Source organism: Sturnira hondurensis, unplaced genomic scaffold (assembly GCF_014824575.4).
Source record: "Sturnira hondurensis isolate 20B ecotype Veracruz unplaced genomic scaffold, ASM1482457v3 Scaffold0006496, whole genome shotgun sequence".
NCBI lineage: Eukaryota > Metazoa > Chordata > Mammalia > Chiroptera > Phyllostomidae > Sturnira > Sturnira hondurensis.
Genome location: NW_028079127.1, coordinates 1,213,683 through 1,240,965, shown reverse-complemented (window position 1 = coordinate 1,240,965; position 27,283 = coordinate 1,213,683). Strand labels below are relative to the sequence as shown.

Sequence of the window (27,283 nt, the reverse complement as noted above, 5' to 3'; positions counted from 1 at the left end):
TTTCTATGGCTCAACAATATAAACTAGAAATGGATACTCATTTATACAAAGATAGCTACAATGTTCAAGACAGAATTATTTGTAATATTCTAAAACTACAAAAACAAAACCCCAAAGGCCAGTGAATGGTAGAATGGATAAACAATTATGTATTCATAGAATGAATAAATGTTTACATATGTAAACATTTGTAAACATTGTAGTTTACATATAAACTACAATGAATCAGGCTAAATTATATGGTTCAGGTGGTAAGAATCAAGAAAAAGGATAGCAGAATAGGGTATTGATTTTTTTGCTGTTTTGTTGTTGTTCTTAAGGAGTGCTGTGATTTGGAAGGGGCAAGTGATTAGCTTTTCATAACCAGCACTGTTCTTTTCCAGGGAATGAATCATGGCTGGTTCCATGGGTTTGTGCTTTGCAATAAATGCTTAAGCTTCACGTTTATATTTTATACACCTTCTTTATATGTTCATAAGACTTAAAAAACTTACTTTTTCTACAAATAAAGGCACTAAAGTTGTTTAGAAAATATTGCTTAGAAGGGAGATCATTTATATCCCCTATATTTTCTAATAAGGTTTCCATAGCAACCCAAGTATCATGAGAATAGAGTCTAGTAAATTCACTTAAGAGTATTGGTTTTCCTAGCTAGCTGTCAGTAATCTCAAAACAGAAGTCCTTCAGACTGAGAAAGTGATGTCACAAGCTATCTTTGTCATAACAGAAGATCTATAGACCAGCTGTAGGGCTGTATTATGTTGAGGGCAGAGTGCTGCACATCAGCAGGACTCTTAAGAAAAGCTTTTATTGAGATTTCTTTAGAGAAGTGCTGAGCCATCTCGAAGTACCTGGAAACCACCTCATTTTATGGATAACCCCACACTGAAGCCCCCAAAAGGCAAGGAGTGAGAACCACTTCAGGGTTGGAGGTATGGAATTTGCAAAGTTGACAGCCCCTTTCTTTCTGTTTATTTCTATCAGAAACACGGCAACATTAAGTTAGCTTATAGAATATTAGTTTGCGTTGAAGATTCTGTAAATTAGGATTGGACCCTTAAATCCAGAGCATTCTAATTTTGGAATTCCCATGCACACTGTGTAAACAATTTGCCCCTGGGTGGCATGGACTACCTACTCTAGTTTTCTGCACAGCTAACAAGCATCTCAAAATTACTAAGACAAAAATAAACTACTAATATTCAACCTTCTCTCTGCAAACCTCCTGGAATGAGGTCTTACCCATTCCAGCAAGTAGTAACCATCCTTCCAGCCCAAAACTCTGAAGTCATCTCTGATTGTTTTATCTCAAACACACTATGTGATCTATCAGCAAATCTAGTAAACTCTCTCCCTTCTATAAAGATCCAGAGTCTGACTTTACCTCACCTACTTCACGGCTGAATTCTTCATGCTGTTCACCATCATGTTACTTCTCTGTCCTTGCAGTACATCTAGTCTTTCTGCTCTCCCCCTTGACAACTTAGGGCTTTTCCGACAAAATCACCCATACGATCAATTTGGTCATTCCAGAGTTCAGAACCTTCAAGAGAATACTGATTTTATTCTGGGTCAAATTCCTTATTATAGCCTACAATTGACCTATATGATCTAAATTCACGCAAATTTCTCTTATCTCGCATCCTGTGACTGTTCCTCTTGTATCCTCTGCTCTAACCACGCAGACCCCTAATTCTTGAGTTGGGCTTTCCTCTCCCTGGGAAGCACCTCCCCAGATATCCACACTGCTTGTTCCTTTTCCTTCAATGCTAATTTTTCAGTAAGACTTTCCCTAGAACTTTACTTATAAAATTACCTCCTTGTCGTGATATTCCTTACCTTCTTCTCCATGTTTTTTCCTCCTTACGATCAGAGTCCTACATGTTTTACTCATATGTCTTCTTTATATTGTCTCTATTACTAGAATATTAGCTCCACAATGACAGAAATCATTGTTTTAGCTGTTCTGCACCCCAACACATATACCAGATTGGCATGTAGTAAGTGATCATATCTTATTGTAAAATAAATATATGAATAAACATTTCCTAAAATGTATCACACTAAACATTGTTCAAGAGCTAACAACTGTTCCTTGCAAAAGAGATGTTTGTAATGAAAACAGTTTGGGTACTTTGTAAATTCCATTTCATCCTTGGAGTTTCACAAAGCACATTCTCATATTGATGGATATAAGAATTTATATAATTTAAAGCAAATGTTTGATTTTTTTAACACAAGATTTTCTCAAAACATTTAATCATGACATTCTGTTATGTACATAAGTTACCATTCATTTATTTTTGATTCTTATACCATATAACAGTGAGTATATATGTGTGTATATAAAACAACTCAATATATCTCAGAGAACTTAGGAAATACTATATTGAATATAAAATTAGATCTGACAACAAGTTCAATGTTATTGAACCCATCTAGGCCTTCTCGCAGTTTAAATCATCTGGCTCCATTTAGCCAAGGAAAACAGCACAAAAGGGGAGCTCTTACAAATAGTCTTTATTTGCTGGTTAATGACACCATTATATGTTTGTATTTAAAAATAATCTGTAAATTTATCATTTTAATTAAATTGTAACTTAAATAAATGTAGATAAGTGTGCCTTATTCAAGAAAATCCAGTGATGCAAATTGTCCTTATAAAAATAGTTGGAGTGCCAGCCAGGTGAATGGGGTTTAACGTCTTCCCCTACCGTAAATCATTGGTTTGTAGGTTATAATTATTGAGATTATGCTTACACAAGTTCAACGAAGAATATATTTATTGATCTCCTCAGTTCATTTTTCTGTGCAGCCCAGTTTCCTCACTTGTGAAAGCATGGCACTACTTAGAGCAGAGAAGAGCGACTGAGACGTGCAGTGTCTGGCACAGTGCCTAGCACACTGCAATTGCTGGGAAAATGCTAGCCCCTTTACCTTTCTGTAATTGTCTGTTTCAATACAGACAATTTGGCTTTATAAAATGAGCTGTAAATATAAACTACAAAGAATACATTCAGATGAATATACCTGTGATTTATATGTGTCATGCTTTCATGCACATTTTTCTAATTACCTTAGAGCAAATTGTAAAACAAAGCCTGTGGTTGAAGCTCAATTATGAATGCTGATTTTAACAATTTGCTCTATACAACAGGGATTGAAAAACTTAATTCAGAGCCAAGTTCTCTCTAATTTCCCATAAACTCTTTCAACCATGCTTTTTGTTCTGCTTTTCATTATGAAAGGAATTTTAAATATCATCTAGTTAAGAGAAGAATACCATGTCCAGTGTAATAGGAGACATTGCTAGGGTATATAAAGGCATAAAAGTTACATATGGAAATCTAGTCTTCCAACAACTTTTTAACAAGAACCTGCTATATCCTTGTCTCTGAGCTGGGCACAGGGGACCCACAGATAAATGCTTCACAGTTAGTATGAGCTTATAGATGCTCAGTGAAAAGAGCAATGCAATCTCAATATCTATGAGTAGGAATACCTACTCTTACTACATACACCACATCTTCAGCTACATCAAAAACAATGAGTGCACAAGATATTTTCCAAGACATTTCTGAAAGGGAGGAACACCTCCTGCGCTAAACCATCTTAGTTAATTAAAATAATTTCACAGAGATGTCACCAAACATCAGGTTAATGGTACTGAATCCTTATTGAAGGATGAATATAGGAAGAAATATCTAGCTATGTAGATGTAAATAACACTGGACTAAAAGGATAAATCATTGAATAGGCTGCCATGGAAAGATAAAAGAGCTGAGGATAAATGTATAAGTTTGCTCCTACTAGCAGGTAGCTCATGAATGCTTACTGTTGATTCCCAGCTTTGCCTCAATTTGAATAATTGTAGGTAAGTCTTTTAACTTTGCTGGGCCTCAGTTCATAAGAAATATAGGAATCTGGACTCCAGACTCAAACATCTCAAAGATCCCTTTGATCCATGATATGCTATGGCCTTAAAACTTTTTATGGAAATATTCTAAATAAATTGATAGCACAGATGTCAAATACAATACCTTAAAGCCTCTGAATGTGTTGGTCCCATTATTACTTCAACTCAGTAAGTCAATTGGAAAAGATGAAATTGTGCATTTAAAATTATTTTCATTTCACTCAAAAAACTTTAAAACATACCATTTCAAATTGAAATTTAAAAAAGATTCACAATTGCCTTGAAATATACTCTCTTTCCTGTACAAAGGCTTTTAAATTCATATGCATATAAATATGTTGCTGATGAGAATTGAAATATAAAGGGAGGGGAAAGAAGGCATGGGAAAAAAGATAAATGAGTAGAAAATTGAAAACATAAGAAAAGAAGACAGATGATAGGAGAAAAAAATCCACTCTTCTATTAAACAATGTTGAAACCAAGGAAATAAAATAATCTTTATTTCATGAAAAATATCTTTGATAGGAAAATGCAGAAGAGTAGAAAATTTTTATGGCATTATCAGTAATAGATGTACATACATACAAGTTAGTGTCTGTATGTGACAAAATCTCAAACCGAATCAGATTTTTAACCACTTTCAATGTTTAAAAGGGAATCAATTTCCAAGTAATATTTAGTAAAATGTCCCCAAAAGATGTTCTGTAATTCCTTGTCTTCAAGGTCTAAATGTTAAAATGATCATGTTGCAATTGGTTTACATTCAATATTTTATTTTTATTTTCTTTGAAGTTCACTATTTACAAATGACATATTTACATTCACAGTTTTACATAAACCTAAAGTTTGCAAGCTGAAATAGCTTTAAAAACTGGAAAAATCTGCAATGTGTTCCTAATATACTTAATGAATAATAGTATTCATGTCACTGTTGTTTCAATAATGGTAATTTGACAGTAATGTCAGCCTCCTAGGATATTAAGTACAATGATGCAGTCTTTCCCTGCACTTTACTATCATTTTAGCCTAGGGGAGACACATCGTAGCCCTCAGAGAAAACTCCAGCTTGTCCAAGTATAGTTTCTCTAATGCTCGCAGTTCCGCTACTAGGACATCATGCCTTTGCATCTTTTGTCATAATTCTACTTGAAAAGCCAGTGATTTCTCAGTAGTAAACCATATAAACGCCACACATGGAAAAAATGCCTTAGAAAAAGTTACAGGTAAAAGATTGTTTTTCTTGGACAGAAGATCAACTCTTCCAAATACAAGACAGTTTCTTATAATATAAAGCTAAAGAAAGAAGATTCTAAAATCTGAAACTATAGTTCTGAGATTGTGATCCTATTTTACAATTAACAGTAATCATTAATGGGCTCTTGTCAGGGTGCATATCTCAAAAACAGAATGACTGAAAGAGTTCAAGTTATTATACCTTACAAACAACACACAAAAATATGTGTGTATTTTCCACCTGTGGGACAGAAAAATAAGCTAAAAAATGCTGGGTGGGAGTAAAAGACAGAAAACTGTACTTGAACAATAATTAAATAAATAAATAAATAAAGACAATCAAGTCTTAGAAAATAAAATATTATGAAATAATTTTTTAAAAATGACCAATGATGGAAGCAATTGTAAAATTTTGCATTTTGAAACTAAATCATTGTAAATTAATATATAAGTAGAATCTGGTAAAAGGCAGCCAAAAAGTTAGTTCTCTAAAAGTAACCTAAAGATATTTTTATCCACTAAAGACTATGTTAGGCAATTACAGCTTCATGACACAATGCTCTTTTATTTCAAGGGATATTTTTAATAGTAGATATATAAAACTAGGCATAAACTAACCATATTTATTATTTATTATAAATGTAAAACAAAAATAAATAAAAAAATAAGTCTCAACAAAATTGCAATACTAATAATAATCAACAACATTAAAAAGGGAGGATTGCACACTCTAATCTCCACCATGGAAAATGTACATATATATTTAGGAAAGTGGCTGGGGAAAACCCCACCAACAACAAAAACTATAGCGGAATGCTTCTAAGTTTTCCCCCTGGATGAAGATAAAATAAACAACTTATGTTATAAATTGAATTAATAAAATTATGGTATGCAAACAATGAAAGAGAAGATACAATATTTTGGAGCATTCGGTGCACATGGCCTATTCTAAGTGTGTGATGTGCATTATCTCATATGAATTTTAAAATATCTTGGTAAATAGCTTTAAGGCTTCTGAAAAGACATTGACAAACCACAATTTTCCTATAAAAAGAGAACAGGGAAGAAAGAGTTGAAAGTAATATAAGAAGAATCACTAAGGAGATAAAACTCAAAGATAGGCCATGATCATTGTTCTGAGGTATTAGATGGAATCAGGTAGAGGACTACATTACAGGGCAGACACAGGTTGACTGGAGCAACTATTTTCACCACTTCCAAGATTTGCTGGGATGTGCACTATTATCATTTACTCTTATTTTTCTTGCCTTGCATACAAGAAAACCAAGGCTTGGGGAAATTATTGTATCCAAAGTCAAAATACTAGTAATTAAAAAGGAAAAAATGAAATCCCAGGAATCTATGACTCTTGCTGCACAGGGAGCAGATTTCCATTCATTTTAAAATACTGACCAGTTAAAAGGGACAGTTTCAACCAGCAGACATCTGAGGTCTCTGCTAAATTTATGATTAATAAATATATCATTTGGTTATAGAATAAGAATTTAGAAGAATAGTTGTTACAAAACATACCTATAAATGTATAATGTTTAGTATTAACCCAGAAAAGAACTTCCTTTTTATACTGTGTAATTCCCAAGGGTTTTGCTTTATTTTTCATATTTTATTTACTTATTTATTTAGAGGGGAAGGGTGGGAGAAAGAGAGGGAGAGAAACATCAATGTGTGGTTGCGTTTTGTGTGCCTCCTACTGGAAACCTGACCCACAACCCAGGCATGTGCCCTGACTGGGAATCAAACCAGGGACTATTTGGTTTACAGGCTGGCACTCAATCCACTGAGCCACACCAGCCAGGGCTGCTCCTGAATAAGTAAAATGAAGCATGTCTTCTTATATTACACATTCTAAATGAATCAACCTATCATCCAACTAATTTTTAAATTATGTTTTCTATATTATGGAGCATCATAAAAATGAAAAGTAAATAAGACATCAGGAAAAGACCATCCCTGTGTTTTTCCAAATATATCATCTTGTTTTATTCTAACCACATTCTTGTGAGATATGCACAATACTTCATTTTATAGGTGAATAACCCAGTCTCAATGATCTATACTTGTCTACCCACATAGAGCTAGCCATTGGCAGCTGATATAATTCTTCTTTGTTTGTCACAGAATTGGTCTTAACTTTTCCCAGGGTCCTACTATCTTAATAGTATTAGCCACTTCAGAAGGCAAGACTGAGAAGGCAACGTGCAATGATGTGTGACATAGACCTTTGTAGCATATGGGATTTCCATACACAAACCTAAAGGTCTAAAAATCTCTACATTGAACTGATGCTGTTTGATCGTATTTGCCCTTATGGACTACAGTAGCACCATGTCTATTAAAGTTACAGTAGAAGACAGAGTACCTGTACATTGAGGATGCAGTGATGCGTGCACTGGCCTGCAGTGCCCGCAGTGTTATGGATGGAGAATCAAGACAAATTCACATGGACTACCAAGTCCTGTGGAGGAAAAGGGATGGCACAGCTACTCCCTTGAGGGGGTGCCTCAGAGTGGCCTAACAACTCTCTCAAGGGGAGAGCACCCCAACCCTTGCTTAGACAGGCTTTTATTAGATTTTTTTGCACAGGAGTTCAGGTACACCTTATTAATCATTGCCAGGTAGTAAACAGTAGAAAGCATACAAAGAACTATTAGGGCTTCTACTAAGTCAGTGTCTATCAGCTAAAAGGCTACAAAACTTTGGGAAAACAAACTCATTTTCTGCCCAGGCCTTTATCATTTAACTAAGAGCATTCTTAGCAAAGCAGGTTTCACAGGATTCCACATAGCCTTTCTCAGGCCTGATCACCCAAGGAGCCCGCCATTCCCAGCTCAGGACTGCACCACCCTCTGTCATTGTTTCAGGCTTAAGTCAGGCAGAGGAGGCAGATAGCCAAGGAATTCTCGGAGACTTCTCCAAGACAGACTGAGGACTCGGGCTTCCTCAAAGCCATGGGACGAGGGTCCATCACCTCCTCTTTGCTGCAGCCCCCTGAGTCCTTCCTTGAAGGCCTCCAAGTGGTCATGTCTGGCTTAGGTTCCCCCCGCCCCCAGGGGTCATACCTGTCATTGACTAACCAACCAAGCATTGGGGCAGCAGAAGCAGCACTCCTGCCAGAGAGATATCACTCCTGCCAGCCACTCCTTAGTGGCTCAGTCGGAAGGTCGCTCACTCAGTCTTATCCATGGGGGGAAGTTACAACCCCTGAAACCATACTGGCAGGGCAGTTCCCAACAATGCAGATATACACATAGGATGAGTTAGGGAAGTGTGGTGTGCAGTAGTTCCACAGCATAGAGTAAGAAATATTGCACAAAGCAAAACAAACAAAAAAAAAAAACAGAAAGATTATGTTGGGTTCAAAGAAGCAAACTTATTTTGAATGGTTGAGAATGGCATGAGTAGATGAGGTGAATTTCAAGAAGTGAAGAACCAAGATGGGTATAAAATGCTCTGGCATTGGCACCATTCCAGTCTTCCAAAACCACCCTCAGTGGAATGCAACAGGCGCACTGGGGGAAAAAGTAAGGGTTCCTTAGACAACAGGGCTCCCATGCCGCTGGAAATAATAGCCCTTGTAGCAACACCAATTCTATCAGTGTAGATTAGTAATTTTCCTGGGCTATGAGAGGTGGAAGGTTTGATTTCCTTCCATGTGGGGCTTAGGAAAGATTGAGCTCCTCAGCTAGAGGAGCTGTTGCCCCTTTGAACTATATCTCCTCAGGTGATGTCCCCAGATGACAACAGAGGAACCATAGAGGGGAAGGCACTGGGAAAGTGCCTGGTGGAGAGGACTGCCAAGGCACACAGTTGGTGCACCTCAGTCTTTGAGGGTTTATAAAAACACACATATACCAACAGATACACACAGAGACACAAAGATCAGTGGACAAACTGGGGAAACAAAGTGCAACACGTTATGGAACATAGAAAGAAAGGACATAATCTGAGTGCCTAACACAAAGGGGGATCCCCTCCAAAAGTGAATTATCTTCTGGATGGCAGGCCACTTTGTAGCACAGGCTTCCCCTGCTAGGTGAGTGTTCTAGATATAGAACCTGTCTGTATCAGTGTACCAGCTGGTGGTGTTGTGAGAGGCTGTGATCAACTTCAATTATTATTTTTTTTAATTTGAAGACTCTTTTCCAATGTGTTTGCTCATTTCTAGATAGGTGATTTATGAGCACACCTGCCCATACTACAATAAGTGTTCAGCAGTTTTTGACCCCAAAACAGCATGTACCCCTTGCCCCATCACCCTCCCTATTCACCCAGTCTCACCCCCAGTGACTTTATTGTTTGTTTCCCTGGATGAAAAAAATCCTCAAAGGGAAACATTTTGCTGATGTGAAAGAAATAAAACAAAAAATGGAAGAAGCACTAAAAGACATAAAAATTCATGAGTTCACCTGGCTGGGTAGCTCAGTGGATTGAGCATGGGCCTGTGAAGCAAAGGGTTGCTGGTTGGATTCCCAGTCAGGGCACATGCCTGGGTTGCAGGCCAGTCGCCTAGTAGGGGACACATGAAAGGCAACCACACACTGATGTTTCTCTCTCACTTTCTCCTTCCCTTCCCCTCTCTCTAAAAATAAATAGATAAAATATTTCTAAAAACTAATGAGTTCAAAAACTATCTTGAGCAGTGGCAAAAACATCTTGATAGGTGTATTTCATCAAATGGAGAGTACTTTGAAGGTGACTGAAGTTTAAAGATCTCAGAATAAAATACACATTCTTTCATAAATAAATTCTGAGTTTTGGGTGTTCCTCCTTAAATATGCCAATAATGCATACACAGTAAGTTATATAATTAATCTTTATATTAATAAGTTTTGAGAGAGAAAGAAAGAGATTAGTCTCCACATGTGGGTAGATAGTACATAAATAGATAGAAAGGTGATAGATAGCCTATGTGCTACATCATATAGAAGATCATGTCAAGATTTGATGCATATTTGCCTGGCTTCAGGGTATATATATATTCTTTCTATCACATCTCTTAAACCCCATTGCATCTCTTCTTCTCACAGCTAAAAAAAGTGAAATCATTGAACCACTACTGTGATTCCACAGTACAACTCCAGAAAATGAATAACCTTGATTTTTTCTGGAAAGAAAAAAGTCCCAGATTCTCATAAAAACATATTTGTGACTGAAGTGAGCAGCCTGAATGTAATGGAGAAATGAATGGATGGTGAACAGACAAAGATACAGCTGTTATTACTTCATTAATATTGCCTTGAACTGCATCTTATGGAATGTTAAATGCTGCTTTCTTTCTCAAAAGCTGGTTAACTAAGTTAGCATGTGACCATTTGTTTTCCAAAGCATCCACATTTAAGGTGTTAAGCTATTTCACCCACAATAAGAACTTGGCTGTAAAATACTTCATCAATTGCTGTGACAGCAGGACCCATCATGCCCAGAACCAATGACTTTACTTCGCCATATTAAATATTCATAGCTACCAAGAGATAATTTGGAAACAGCTTAGTATTATTTTTGCCTAATTCGCATCATGTAATAGGTAGAGCTACCTCAGGAGACACACAAAATACTCTTACTCCAGTCCCACCTGCGCACCTACCCCATTAATTCTGCTTATCTTTCTGCACTCCTTACATCAACACTAAGTCAGCCTTCTTAGGGAATGAAGTGTAGAATAGAAATGTGCCAGTAGGGGGCCACTTTTCATTGCAATTATGGCCCCAAGGCTAGGGTTGCAAGATAAAATATTCAACATCCAGTTAATTTAAATTTTGTTAGCAAGAAGTAGTTTTTTCATATACAAAAGATCCCATGCAATTAATTAAACATATCTGTACAAAACTATTTGTTGTATATCTAAAATGCAAATTTAAGTGAGGGTTTTGCATTTTTATTTGCTAAATCTTACAACCCTACCCACAATGCATCTTCTACAGCTGAGGTACTAGTTGACTATATGAATGTCTCTGTCCCAGTTTACTTGGAGCCCAGCACAGGGGCCAGTGAATATAATGAACCAACTTTAGTTACACTGGTGGGAAAGGACTATGGGAAGAACTCGGGTTTTGGAGATATTTGATATTTGATCTGGAGTATCATTCATCTTTGCTATTTATTAGTTGAGTATACTATTATTACTTCCTATAAGTATACAATGAAAACCAAATTATCTTGCTAGACTTTTTAGACTAACTTTCTTTTCCCTGCATCCCTGTGTCTTTGTTCCAAATATGCATAGCTTCCTTGAATATGTACCAAGTAGCTCTTCAAATCTGATATTCCTGCAGGATGCTAAAAATATACAGAATTAATTTTTTTCCAGACCAAAAATTCAGCCACCCAGACTGGAGATTTTCTACATCATATATTTAGTATTCCTCATAACTTTGAAGGTTGAAATGAGGTAACTCATGTGAAATCAACTGCCACACCTACAAGACATATAATAGACAGCAAATATTAATACCCCTCCTTCCATTTTTATAAACTCTTGCAAGTTTTATCATAAAAGGAGTCTATATTCAAAATGCTTTCAACACAGTGCAGTCTTCTGCTTTAAGACTCATCCGAAGAAATGAATTAAATAAAATCCTCTTTAGGAGAGTGAACAAGACTTCTCAGAGGGAGGCTTCACTGTACAAATAAAGTTCACTGGACTTTCTTCAGCTGTGTCCAATCCTGTTTGAATTATTAATAAAGGGAAGACAGGCATCTTGCAGAACTAGGTTGAAGATTAAAGGCATCTCTTTGAAACCATATTTGGAAAAGGGACTTCAGTTTTCAGAGACATTACTCTTTTTAGAGAGCTGATCCTGCAATCTCAGCTAACATTTGCTAGAATGCCCTGGAAAATAGCTGCCATTTTACAAGATAACTGTAGAGTTTCTACATGGCAAAGAAGGAAACACGTATTCAATTTCCACTTTCCAGAAAAATCAGAGTGGTATCGAGAACTTAAGGGAAACCTCAGATAGCATATAGGTTATAAATCCACACCACTGAAGCTGCTCCCAGAAGGAACAATATTTATAATAGCTCGCTTTGACTGAGCACTTAGTGACAGACTTTAGGCTAAGCACTTAATATGCTTTATGTATTTTGATCTGCAAACAACCTTATGAAATTAGTGGTGCCTTCATCCTTCTTACACAGATTGAGAACCCAAGGAATAAATATGATAAATCCCTTGCCCTAGGTCATATATATTCTAAATGATGGATCCAAAATTAACTAAAGGCTGTCTGCCCCTTATTTCAAAGTTTCTTTCTATGTAGGCAGAGACCTTCTACATCAGAGTCACAGTAAAATCTGAGAGCCTGAAGTCCACCCCAGAACTACCTAACAAGATACCTAAGGCTGAGAATAGGAATTTACATTTACATTAACAAGCTATGCAGTGTCTGAGATGAAAGTTAAAGTTGAGAACTCTATGTTATTCTGCCTAACTATGTTATTCCATTATTCTCAGATATCTCAAACCTCAGCTATGTAACTGACAGAAAATACAGACCACTCTAAGAAAAAACAACCAGTGTATGAAATATTCTACAGGAAGATACCTGGCCAATCACGACGCTCTAGGGCACTGGCCCACTTCTAGGATTTGCACAAATGCCTGAGTGAGTTGGAAGTCACATCTTTGAGAGATCTTCATATGCCGTCCACCGCTTACACAGGGAAAACCTCCAAAAAAATAGTGACTGGGAGTTATCTAGAGCTAAACCACACAACCTTGGGTTTCACTGATACTTTATTTATACTGTTTCTTTTTAAGAGAGTTAAGGAAAACATAATGTATCCAAACGCAGGTCCAGCTGCCTACTGCAATGACAGCCAAACTCATAAGAAAGGTACTGGTGAAAAGGAAGAGGTTTATTCAAAGTGTAGCAGTCTGAGAAGATGGAGGACTTTTGCCCATCTTAATGTCTCAATGCAGGCAGAGGTTTTTATAAGGAGGAAGAGGGAAAGCAGAACAAAGAGATCAAGGGGAAGGAGTTGAAAAGTTCTCTACATGCAAATTAGCACAGGTACATTCCAAAAACGACTTCAAAACTGGTCAAGCAATGGTCTAGTGTGCATTATCCTGGTTTTTATCATGGGTTTACAGTTGACGGTCAGCAAATCTCCCTGAGCTAGGATGACTGAAGTTCAGAGTCTGTAGGATTCTAATGCAAATGTGCTGTTTGTCTACAAAGCTACATATTCACCAGAGTCGGCACTTACAGAAACAATGTCAAAACACTGCAGGGTGGGTTACATTTCCCCAACGTTAAAATTCTCTACTGTTACACATATGCCATTTAAATTCATTTAAAATCATTAATTCAACTGATATTTTTGATGTCTTTTAATTATGCTAAGCATTGCATCTCTTATAAGATGCAATGATGAGTAAGTTCTGTTCTCACAGAATTTATTTTCCTGTTGGGAGACTTATAATAAAGGTGAAAAAATAAATCACTTAGTAAGAAATTCTGTACAAAAGAAGAGGCTAATATGAATGAGATAGGAAAGGCATACAATAGTGTTGCTAGGGAAAGTCTCTTTGGATGTGTATTTGAACTGAAGTCTTTATGATGAGGAGGAACCAAGCATGTGCTGATCTGAGAAAGCTAGTACCGAGAAAACAGCTCGTGCCCTGACATAGAAGAACAAGGAGAAGGTGGATGTAGCAGAAACACAGCGAGCTTGGAGGAAAGTGGTGGGAAGTGACAAGTGAAGCAGGCAGTGCCAGATCATGGTGGACTTGGCGTGGCAACAAATGACATTTATATTTCACTCTAAATCCACTAGACATTTTCATGCAGGAAATGAAATGATTTACATTTTAAATAAATAGTTATATATAAATCATAATGCAGTCTGCCTTTGCTGACAAGGACCGATATTTCCAAACACATTGCCTCATTCTGATCTTGTTAATTTTAATATCTTCATAAGGATATTTCCTCTTCTGCTCATAGAAATTTTACCCTTGCCTCAAAGACAAGTTAATGTCCACTGTGACTGTGGCTCTGTGCATTACACCTCATCCCCACTGCTTTTCCAGGCATTCTGCCTTAGTTTCTTTTTCTGTGATTGACACAGAATAAATGGAAATTCATCTGTATCACCCATAGTTGTCCAAAGAGCAAGCATTTTGGTGAATATTTGAAGTAAAATTCTGAGCTTGGCCCATTAGCTGGGATTTTGTGAGCAATGCCTTCTGGCAACTTCTAAATAAAGCTATTAACAGAATAAGATTTTTAGGTGAAATCTGATCCCTGCCTTGCTCTAAACCTCTGAAGGCAAGACAAATGATACTCCTTTGAAGGGCTTATAGGGTCATCATAATCAGCTCTGACCTGATTAAGCAACCACACTCTCTTTCACGTGTGTTATGTTTCTCTAATTACCCAGGACATCTTGTCATTTCCTAAAACCTCTGTGCTCTTTTGTAACAGTGATTGAAATAAACATAATATACCAATCAGGTTGTAATTATAGAATAGGGTATCCTAACAAACTCATAGAAGATTCACATATTAAATGTTTCCTTGTAAGTATTTTAAAGCCATCAGCAATTGTAGCTCCTGCTTAACCAAGGAACAACCCAACCACGAGAACTGGGCAAGTGTCAGCAACTCATATCAGAACAGCAGAAGTGCTCCCTCCATGTCCTGTTCCAGACACGGGCAGTAAAATCGCAGATGCAGCAATGAAACCACAGGACGACACATGCAGGAGATAACACTGAAACCACCTAAGAGCAGAGCTGAGAAACTGCACATTGCCAGAAATTCCTTAGTTCTTCTTCCCACAGTTTCCCTATGTCAACTAACCAGGACAACTAAGATGCTGAAATAGGCTTTGAGAGGAGAGCGCCCCATCCTTCAGGTTGCTTGTACCTAAATAAAACCACTTTCCTTTACATCAGCACCTGCCCCTTGAATATTGGCTTTTGAAGCCATGGGCAGCCAGCCAGACTGGCTTTTGGTTACACTTCCTTCTCTTATTTCTTACACTCTCCCTTGTTCCTTTCCCTCATTATTTTCTTTCACCATCTCCCAACTGTAAGAATACTTTTCATTCTTCCAGGTACAGATGCCCCTGACTGTGCCAATGAGAGGTAGGTATGTCTTCCTCCGTGTTCCTTTCTCCCAGGATTTACCAGACTATTGTCCCTAAAACTGTAATTCTATAAAACATGCTTCTTTGGAAAAATACCAGTAATTTAGAAGTAGTGGCCTACTACAGTCTTCTCTGAGAGGATCGCGAATGGAGGGAAGTATACTGAAGGCTTATGAAATTGTGCAGGTACGGAACCTAGTACTTGAACTCAAACCTTATTTATGTGTCTGAGTATGAAATGCACAGGGACATTCTGCAGATGTTTGGGAAACACTTCTTTTAAGTTAACAAAATCACTAGGAAAACAAACACCAAAGCTTCAATTATACTCTCTTTTGCCCTGCATTGCAATAATTGGCTTGGAAGTGCATTCCACACGCTGAATGGTGAAGTACTTGAGAGTCCGTCTGACTAGTCTTTGTGTCACTGTGGCCTGGCACAGGGTCCAGCCTCCCAAGGGGGCTCCACACGTTCTGACTGGCTGCACCACTGTGAGTCCACAAAGCAGACTCTGCTTATCGGGAAAAACCTCTATCTTCACTTTGCTGTATTTTCAGAAGTTCCATCTCATCCATTTGTTTCTCTCCCTTATTCCACAGATTCATCCTGGCTCCTGGTAGGGTAAACAGGGGCAGTCTGGCTTCCTCACCCAGGTGTCTGGGTAACTAAAAGAAGCAGTTTTCCCATTACCTTGGAGGGGCTGATAAGTACTGTTCTCAATGCTTTAAGACTGGGTGCAATTAATGGTGATCATAACATAAAGTGAGCTAACCTGTGCAAAATTACATTATGTTACACATTTTTTTTGCTTTTTCTTGGCTTTGTTTGTCTCTAGTACTTAAGCAGGTAGGGTCTCCCTTCTAGGTGCCATGACATGCACCACACAAGGGGACAGGTGACATACAGTGTGCCACGCAGAGACCTGCAGGGGGACACACAGCTTGCAGTGTGCGTGGCTCGCCCACCTGTGAATAAAGGCACATCGAGCATCCCCACAGCTTTGCAGATTTTCAGGCCTTGACTGGCTGCAACACACTCCTGAAGCAACTGTTAAGGAAAACTGCATGTAAAAGTCCATTTATTATTTTTTTAACCTCATTGGGAATACTCTGCAATGACACTCTGAACATCTTCGTTGCTCATTTTCCTCTTTTCTAGCACATTTGAGAAGATCTTTCAAACCTACTATCCACTTGCATACATTTTTTAATTAACACATGTACATAATCAATTCGAAACTGTTTTCAGTCTCAAATTCTTTTTTGAGTCTAATTTGACAACATAAAATTATGACAACATAAAAATCCTTTCTGTTAAATCTTATTTCAATCTAACAAAGTAGTAATCATCCTTTATTTTATTTTTATTATTTAAAATTTTTTTTAAAGATTGTATTTATTTATCTTTTTTAAATTATTTATTTATCTTTAGAGGGGAAGGAGAGAGGGAGAGAAACATCAATGTATGGTTGCCTTTCGTGCGTCCCCTGCTGGGAGTTGGCCTGCAGGGAACCAGCCGGCAACCCAGGCATGTGCCCTGACTGGGAATCGAACCGCAATAGTGTGGTTTGCAGGCCCGCGCTCAATCCACTGAGCTACACCAGCCAGGGCAATCATCCTTTATTTTAAAAGTTTAATAATTTTATAAGTGTTTAACCTATGTCTTATGCCATTAATCAAAATGTTGCCCTAGAAACTATACTCATGGCTGTTCTTCATTCTTTATACACCATTCTATTGCCCCAAATCTACCTATCACTAAATTGATATAAATTCATTCTCTACCATTTTACAAAAGCTCATGAGGTTTTATCCAAGGTTTTATTGAAGTCTATATACTCATTGCCTATATAGAAACTCCCTAGTCATTAGAAACTCATCTAGTCATTAATCAGTTTTATAAAAATATATTACTTTAGAAAATGTGTAATGGTCAGCTATGCAAGTTTTCAGTGAACAGCACTGCCCTTTCAAATGTCCCATAACACCTACTTTCTCAGTGTCTACTAATGAGACTTTGTCAATCAATTCTGTAATCTAGTTTCAAATGTTTTTGTACAATGTCCATTTTCTCCTTTTTAGAAATCATATTTAAAATATCTGCATATTTTCCAGTGTAATTTTTGACCGTACCCTTTCCCCAAAGATTACTAAAAGTTTTTAATCTCACCTAGAAATTTTGTAAGAATTTAATTTATCTGGCAAAGTGGTCATAACTTGTTGAGACTTTTATTTCTAACTACTGGTTATACCAGTATGTGCTAATGACTAAGATTAATCTAATATATAATTGAAGTAAAATATTATCCTTAGGAAGGAGTCTTGGAAACAAGCAAATCAAATCAAGATATGTCTTTCTCCTCCCCCCAAAAAAGCAATAAAACAAACAAAAAAGAATTTGAGGAACTTAAGTTCCAGAGAGCTGAATTATTAGCATTCCTGTTGAGATCCATGGAAAGTAACCTCACAGGGTGATCCTATCAGAAATTCCTAAGTAGGTGGGTCTGACGGGTAGTCAGGTCCCAGGCACATAATTTCTTTAGTAAAAGGCTTATCTTTGCTTTAAGTAAGCCCTGTACATTGTTTCTGAGCATCTTGGCTAATGCATTTTTGAAATGAGATAACTATTTTCAAGTACAAATAGGTAGTAACAAAATAGCCCTGGAGATATAAACTGCAATGTAGGAAGTGGAGTAGCCAACATGCCCCATGGACATGAACAATGGTGAGAGGACTGACTGCCTGAGTGGGGGTGCTGGGTGGAGAGGGGCAACAGGGGAAAATCAGGACAACTTTAATACCATAATCAATAACATATAATTAAAAATAAAAAGTCAACTTTGGATGAAGATTATAAAAGATAACTACCTTTAAGAAACCACAAAATCTTGTTAACTAAACTGTATTCCAATCCCCACCCTGCTTTTCCCCACTTTTATATAATCTTCCTTACTTTCCCTCTTCAATCTCAAATACATTTAAAAAGCTGCAAAACTGTTATTTTGCTAAGTATTTGAGATCTTGCTCACCATCCTGGGTCTTCAGTTTGGCTGAAGTAAGCTCTTAAAAAATATTCTACAGGTTTGGACATTTCCTACACTGACAATGTTTTTAAAAAAGCATAGTGTAAAGAAAGAGGCAGTGGTCATATTGCTAAAGAAAAAAAGTGAAATTTATAAGATTGTAAGAATGTTTCTTCAGCAAAATCTTGGTGAGTCATTGGAGACATGGTTTGTTTGGCCAAATGCCTTCTATCAGGGGAGGTGGACCTTTATACACAACAGCATTCAACAGTGGGGCCACCCAACTAATGCCACTCAACATAGTCTATAATCACAAAGAAAACTGCAGATATAATAGACATTTTTTGATTATCATAAACCAAAGACTGCAATGAGCAGCAAATAGGAGCCTTTTTGTATGCTTAGTAGTTATAATGCTGAATGTAAAGCTACAAACTAGCATCTGGTTCACTTTTTATTTTCTCACAGTTTGGATAATATGAGTTACCTACTAAGATTCTTATGACCACATGGTATTTGAAAAAACATTATCTTCAAACCTTAGGACTAGATAGAAAATTGCATTGCCACTTGAAATATCGTCAGAGGACGACCTCTTTAAGTTATCATGAAGCCATTATTGTGCTACATGCCCAGTAATTTGTCAGCAATAAAATTCAAGAGATCTGGAGGAAAATAGACTTAGGTTCACATCCTATTTGCTGCTTCCTTGCTCTATGAATTAGATATTTTACCTAAATAGACCTCAATTTTATCACTTATAAGATAAGGATATAGATAGTTTCTACCTCATGTATTTTTTAGGGGGCTCTGCGAGAGAATGTAAATTCCATGGTGCATGTCAAGCATTAAATAATGGTAATTTACATTACCCTGACACATTTGATTTCTCATGAAGTTTAATATAAGAAAAATTAAGTAAATACTTTTTATTATACCCACTCTATAAGCACATACAAATATATTTATACAGACATTTCTATTTTGTTTTAGCAGAAAATATGACATATTCTAATGAATGAAAACACCATTGATCCATATAAGTCTAAGTCAGAGATTTTAATATGGAAAAAAGGATCCTCACTTCTATATCTCTAATGAATAAAAAAATTAGGGCACCACATGAATTTATTTGACTGACATGTGAGCCTGCTAGATGTAAAGGAACACATTCCAATCCATCCATAACAAGAGGGTAGCATTAAGGAAACTAACCCCACTTCATATCATTCAAACAGAGTTAGAAACTGGCCACATCTCAGGATATTATCTTCAGTGCTTAGTGAAACATCCTGAAACCTCTTTAGTTTTACATGAATGGATGGATATATGACACTCAATATATGGTAAATTCTGAATCTATATACATACTTAAACAGTAAACATTTCTAAGCCTCCTATTAGAGAAACTCAGTGTTTCTTCTTAAACTTAAAAATATAGAAATTACTTTATAAAGATTTTAGTTAAAAATTTGATGTTTCCCATTTTATAAATATTTTGATCTGAAAAAAATGCCAGAGTTGACTCAACCGAACTTTGCGTAAATATATTAATCGATTCTAAAAACAATGTCAAATCATAACCAAGACATTTAACTGACAGACTTCATTTTATTTTTCCATATAAGAATGAAACACACACTGGCTGATGTGTCTCAATGGGTTGAGAGGCAGCCCAAGAACCTAGGGGTCACAAGTTCAATTCCCAGGCAGGGCATATGCTTGGGTTGCAGGCCAGGTCCCCAGTTAGGGGCATTCGAGAGACAGCCAATTGATGTTTTGTTTTGTTTTTTCTTTTTTAAGAAAAAAAAAAAGGATGCAATACATTTGCATGAAGTATTTCCACACAATCTACAGCTTTCCCTGTAGCTTGCTAACATGTTTGCAAATGGCATTGCACCTGCTTTTATACAAACATCCTTGATGACTAGAGTATCAAATATATCAAGGAAATCGCTGCATGACAAAGAGCTCAAATGGATGTAATGAGATATGCTCCATTACTGAGTACCAGACACAGTAGTCACATATTTCTCAGATGAGGTAATACCTCTTCATGATCAATGTGACTTCCAAATGTTGCCAATCTGATGTGACCTTTGGCCATCTGTCTCATTTGGATTATTGATTGGATTTCTCACACAACTCATGAGTACTTATCTATTCCATCTACTGATCTGTTCAAACTCTGAAAGTTCAAACATCTGACCCTAAAAATATCAATTTTCCCTCTTAAATACATGAATGACTAACTTGTTATAAATTCAAGAAGTATGTTTGATTATTGGTTTAATATGGACTAAATTTTTTCACAAACATTTCACAATTTTGGGTTTCATGCACCTTTCAATACATTAGTTAACTAAATTTTTTAAACTATTACTGTATTTCAGAGCAGTATTATTTGTTGTTGAAATTTCTATTGGAGCAATCCAAGAAGTATCATTAAGAAAAAATCATTAATGCAGTTAAGAAAAAGTTATTTTGAATGCTGAGAGTTTTGTAGGCATTACATTTGCAATGGCTTATTTAATAGGATAATTATTCTTTACAATTAATAAATCAGCTCAGAAAAGTTTCTGGTGAAGTGTTTTTAGTAAAGTGTATATTCTCTTCCTAGTGCTAAAGTAGTAACTCTAGAGACCTTATAAACCCAGATAGGCTGAAATAGAAAGGTTTACCCTAAAGCAGAAGCAATACTGAGCTAGTACATCTTTGGCTTATAGCATCACCGGGCACAATTTTGGCTGGTATTCAACTTATATATACCTCTTGCTCTGGGAAGTTGTCTCAGAATTTCCCAAGCCATTTAGTTTTCTTTTTTCTTTTTTCTCTCTTCCTTCCTCCCTTCCTTTTTCATCCATTCTTCCTTCCTTCCTTCCTTCCTTTTCCTTTCCTTCCTTCTTTTATTTTGCCTATGTAATTTTTTACTTATACTATCTCTTAAATCACCTCAATTATGTGTAGTTTTCTCTTTTTTGGTGTCAGATCCTTTCAACATAAAGGGATGTAGATTTCATATGTACATCTTCAATATACTATATATCTGAGACATAGTATAATAAGTCCATGTTGATTGAATAATAAAACAAGATGCTTGAAGCATATGACTTGCAGTTCCCTGCTATGAATAAGAATTTTTATGGAGCACTCAGATTTTGAGTCTGATCAATAATGGTGTACATAGATATGGCTTTTGAAAATACAAAGGCTTGGGGAAAAGGAATATGAGATTCAGATTATCACCTTGTGACTCATATTTCAATTAAAGGAAAGATGAAACCAACATTGTCCAAAGCAAGAATGATGAGCACTGAGAATAAGGTATGCTAGAAGTAACTAACACAGAACTGGCACTGATTATTTTTGGCACACCAATACAGCAACATGATTAATTATATAGAGATTATGCTTATATTATATCTATATCTAGAATTTATATCTAGAGATGCCTTATTGATGGGATGCATTCAACTGCAATGAAAAAATTCTTATAGGAATTCTAAAAATCACAAGTTAAATATGAAAACATTTGTTTCCATAGTAACAAAAAGAATTTTATATATGTAATGGAGCAACCTGTGGGAATAAATAGTGTCTAGAGTCAGTGAGATCAGTGAAAACAGTTCATTTACTAATCTATTAAACATTACAGACAATTCTTCATTAGTTGCTATTGTCTATATGCATACATATCCCCTTTAAGTCTGACTTGTTGCACAACTCCTTCCTTCCAAAGCAGTCTCAACTTCTGGAGTCAAATATTCACAAACTGAGAATGAGTTGTTTATAAGGCTTTATAGATATGGTATTATTCCAACTTTTGCAAGATTCAGTATGTCCTTAGCCTTAAGATTTATATAGATGGTCACATAATAACTTTTTATTTTCACCTACCAGTAACTAAATGTTTTAATACACCTCTTAATACATATCTTGGTTCCTTAGCAAATTGTTATACTATAAGGTGCCAGTGACATGGAGGCCCTCTGGAAAAGCCCAGTAAGATGGTGATTGGTGGCAATTACTTTTAACAGTGATAATTAACATCAATGTAGCAATTTCTGTTTATTGTAACCTTGGCCACACCTCTTGTGGGATCCTAAGCTACCCTATCCCTATCCAGAACTCATGAGGTAAAAGCTGTTCACACAGCTTTTTGCTACATGACCTACAACCATCCCAGTCCAGTAGGGCAAATTGCTGTATCCACTATGCCTAGTACCCATTTCCCTCAAAATGATTGTTGATTCTCAGGACTCCATGCTGCTGATCCTCACCTGCATCAGTAAATGAGGAAAATTCAAACCACATGTCTATTTCAACATACGATTTATACTTAACTGCATGAGCAAGACCATAAGTTTCTGTGCTTCCTAGTCCATGGGGCTACAACCTCCTTTCTACTCTAGCAACTTGTTTGAGCACTCCCATGATGACTACTCGTTCATTCCACTGAGATAACCATCCCCTCTTCACTTCCTCCCATATTACCTTACATTCCAGAACCCTACGTTTGAATATCATTCTGACTGTCATTGCTCTTAAGAGTTTTACTCACATTTACCCAGAAAAGCCTCAAACCTGTAGAAATTGAGCTGTCTTCTTTTTTCTAAATTATAATATCAAGATAATAGAGCAGGAGTAAATAATATCACACAACAGGGAGGTTCAATTCCAATATAAATATGCAACCACTACTGTTTAATTAACCCTCAAAACTTCCAGTAATACAGTTACCAACTTGATTTCTACTCAACATTTCCAAATATAATCTAGTAAACACCTTTTATAAATTGTTCCTTTCCCGTCATTATATTTCAGATCGGTCAATTTTTATCTAAATATGAAAACAATAAATCCTGTAGTCATTCTAAAAATCTCCTCTTTCTAAACATCAACATCAATTCCTCTCAAATATTTGTTATTGTCAGGTTTTAAATATTTATCAATTTTTTCCTATATCTTGTCTGGCAAAGGTGTCAAAAACTTGCAATTCTATATTTATTAGTAATATTACCCGATTATCGTCTCTAAGTTTACTAGACTATAAGCTCCATTTTAGGTTTTTTTGCTTATTTTTATTTGCTATTTTATCTCTAGCATTTTGCATTTTTTTCTTTGCTTACAGTGAGCAATTGATGAATATTTGCTGAATGAGTGTGTGAATGGATAAGTAAATACATGTAAATTTATAAGTGTTATCATAATAAGTGCATCATGTATGAAGAAAGTATTCATATTCTTATCATGTAAGAGAAAAATCCAAAGTTTAACAAAAGTCAATTAAGCAGAAAATTATAAAATTTAGGTCTTTTCCATTTCACAAACTTTAACTCTTAAGGATATTTTCATTTTAATACCATGATGCATACCAACCTCATAGAATCATTTTTTCTTTAATTGACTTAAGAAATAACTCATAAAAGTGTGACCCATTCTTAAGTAATTAACTAGAAATATAAAGAATAATTCTTGTGGAAAGCATTCTAATGCTTTTAAAAACATGCCATTCACTACAACTATTTTCAAAAGAAATATTTTAGTTTTGTAAAATGAAAAGTTTATATAGTTCATACTCCAAATTATGATTAATACCAAAATGTATCCAAAGTAATTATCATGCAAAATAAAAGGGAATTCGAGCAGAAAATAACAAAAGTGACATTTTAAAAGCACCACAATTATTTTCTATCATTTATTGACTGTTTGAGTCTTGTAAACATTGTGCTAAGCAATTTATACTAGCAGTGAAATAGAAACAATTATTATCCCTATTTTACAGATAAGAAAATTGAGAATTAGGGAAACAATCAAAGCCAGGAACCAAATCCAACTCCTGTATGATTCCAGAGTGCCACTTAACATTAAATTGACTTCCTGATAAGTAGTTAAGTCTTTCATTTTGAGCCATTACTTAGTGAAAATTTGACAAAAACATTTTTTACTAATAATAGCATCTAATAACAAAACACTTCCAGTATAATCAGATGAGGAAGGAGAACACTATAAACATTTTCAAACTTAGCTATTTGCATACACTTAAGGAGCAAATTGTTTAGCCTTACCCATGAATTCAATCCCCAAGTGGTCTGCTACACGGGAGTCAGCATGTAAGGAAGGAAAAAAGAAAAAGAAAAAATGATTAGAAAAAATTCCACATGGAAATCAATGCTGATCAGACTGCTTTTTGAAGGAAAAGAATACATTTCAACTTTAACTGCATGTTTGCTTGGGAAAGATAATTTACAGATTGCCAACAATTACAAGGTGCTCTGAACATGTTGGTATTTCCCAAAAGCCTGAAACTGGGTGGGATAATATTGAATCAGTTATCAAGCATGAAAAACATAAGGTTAGGCCCCTCAAAGAAAGAAAGAAATGTTCACACAAAAAATATTTGGTACTAAACTTATTTTTAGAACTCATGATATTTTACAAAGAATAACTATTTGTTCAACAAACTTGTTGGATCTCTGTGCCATAATGAAGTGGAAACATCACGATCGGCCTTTACCAGGTGCTCATCCTATGCATAAAGAAAGCACCTGCTGGATTTTTTCCCCTTTTACTTGCTAGATGAGAAAACTGCACTTTCAGAGAGATTAAAAATCTTACATTGGCCCCAAAAGATGAGGCAGATCTAGGGAACAAATCCATTCGACCAGACCCCAAAGTTCTATGACTGTTAAACATGACAGCATTTCCTACAGACAGTGAATGATGACGTGGTCACGCAGAGGTGGACAGCCCACCGTTTCCACCCACTAGTGTCTGTCTGTGAGCAGCAGAGTGGTAAACTGGGCCCACTGTTCCCAGGCATTTGCCTTTAGAAGCCCATTAATTTAAATGCCGCTTTATTTTTATCATTCAAGTATTCACTTTTTAAATTCATTTCATTATTTAATGTGGTTTCTGTTGCAGCACTATGTTTCTTAAATAAAAATAAATGAAAAAAAAATTTCTTCAATTGTATTTGTTTCCAGAACTGATTGCTGAGCTTCCTTTCATGAATTCTTTATATTGCAAAGAAACTTTCCTGTTTAGAAAATATGTAGTTGTTATGTTGAGTATTTCAGTGCTTTTCCTATTGCTTTTTAATTTCATTGTAGTAAAATCTATAAAACAAAGAAATTGTCATTTTAACCATTTTAAATGTACAGTTCAAGTGTCATTAATTGCATGCATAATGTGGACAAGCATCACCACTATATTTCCAAAACTTTTCCTTAACCCCAAATAGAAAACTGTACCCACTAAGCAATATTTTCATATTTTATCCTCTCTTCAGCCTTGGTAACTTTTAACCTATTTTCTATACAAAGTTGCCTGTATAAATTTGCCTGAATAAAGTTCATTTTTTCAGCGATTAGGATATAAATTAATTGAGCATATCTCATATAAAGAAAGATTGTAGCAAAATTTTTAAAAGGTAAATACACTCCTCTCTTTACATGGCTCTTTTTGTTGTTGTTGTTGTTGACTGTTTAATATATACTGATAGATATTAAGCAGACTTTCATAAAAAGACAAAATTTTTGTTCTCAGGTAATTAAAAATTCAGTGGAAGCTGGCAGAGAAAAGGCTCTGGTAATTCTTAATATTAATGCTATAATAGAAAACCAGAAATATATATTGGATGGAGAGACCAAGGACCCATAAACTTCTTTCTGGAAGAAAGCTAATGTTCTTTGTGAAAGAATGGAGATTCTAGAAAAGTTGGCCAAACTATGTTTGGGTTCCTATGTGAATAAAAATCCTCATTCTTAAATTTTCGAGGAGACTCCATATTGTTTTCCATAGTGGGTGTACCAGTTTATATTCTCATCAGCATGAATGAGGGTTCCTTTTCCTCCACAACCTTTCTAACACTTGTTATTATTTGTCTTGTCAATAATAACCATTCTAACCATTGTGAGATGGTATCCTATTGCAGTTTTGATTTGCATTTACCTAATAGTGCATAAAGTTCATTATCTTTTTTATATATCTGTTGGCCATTTGTATGCCTTCTTGGGAGAAGTCTCTGTTCAGCTATCTGCCTTTGTTTTTTTCAATTGGATTGTCAGTTTGTTTGGTGTTGAGTTGTATGGGGTCTTTACATATTTTGGGTTCTAACCCCATGCTGGAGCTGTTGTTTGTAAATATCCTCTCCCATTTGGTTTGTTGCCTTCTTGTTCCATTGACAGTTTCTTTTGCTGTGCAAAAGCTTTTTAGCTTGACATAGTCCCATTCATTTATTTTTGCCTTTACTTTTCTTCCTGTGGGGTCAAATTCATAAAACCTTCTCTAAGACCAAGGTCCATAGTTTAGTGGCTATATTTTATTCTATGTAATTTATTGTTACTGCTCTTATATGACAATTTTTGTATATCAAGACCAACAGTAGTCTGGTTTCATTCTTCTGCATGTAGCTTTCCAATTTTCCCAGCATCGTTTACTGAAGATGCTTTCTTTTCTCCATTGTGTGTTTTTGGCTCATTTGTCAAAAATTACCACATATATGTGGGTTTATTTCTGGGCTCTGAATTTTGTTCTATTGTCTGTGTGTCTGTTTTTCTGCTAATACCATGTTGTTTTGATTATTGTAATTTTGTAGTATAATTTGAAGTCTGGTATTGTGATACCCTTGGCTTTGCTTTTTCCCTCAGGGTTGTTTTGGCTATTCTTGGCCTTTTGTGATTCTGTACAAATATGAAGTTTTTTTGTTCTATTTCTTTAAAAAATGCCATTGGTATTTTGATGGAGGTTGCATTAAACCTGTATATTGCTTTGGGTAATATGGACATTTAAACAATGGTGATTCTTCCAATTCATAAATATGGAATGTCTTTTTGTTTCTATGTATATTTTTAAATCTCTGTTAATAATGCTTTGTAGTTTTCAGTGTATAGGTCCTTCACATACTTTAAATATTCCTAGGTACTTCATTCTTTTTGTAGCAATTGCAAAATAAATTATTTTTCTTTCCATTTATTTTTCTGATATTTCATTGA

General features: G+C 35.8%; 1 protein-coding gene across 2 annotated transcripts in view; it reads right to left on the bottom strand.

Annotated features, from left to right (window-relative positions):
* NRG3 (neuregulin 3) overlaps positions 1-27,283 on the bottom strand; it is a 1,179,966-nt gene that overhangs the window by 131,329 nt on the left and 1,021,354 nt on the right. For both annotated transcript variants that reach the window (XM_037049346.1, XM_037049347.1), the window contains exon 4: positions 24,356-24,382. In XM_037049346.1, the coding sequence (XP_036905241.1) occupies positions 24,356-24,382 (27 nt within the window). The remainder of the gene's footprint in view (positions 1-24,355; positions 24,383-27,283) is intronic.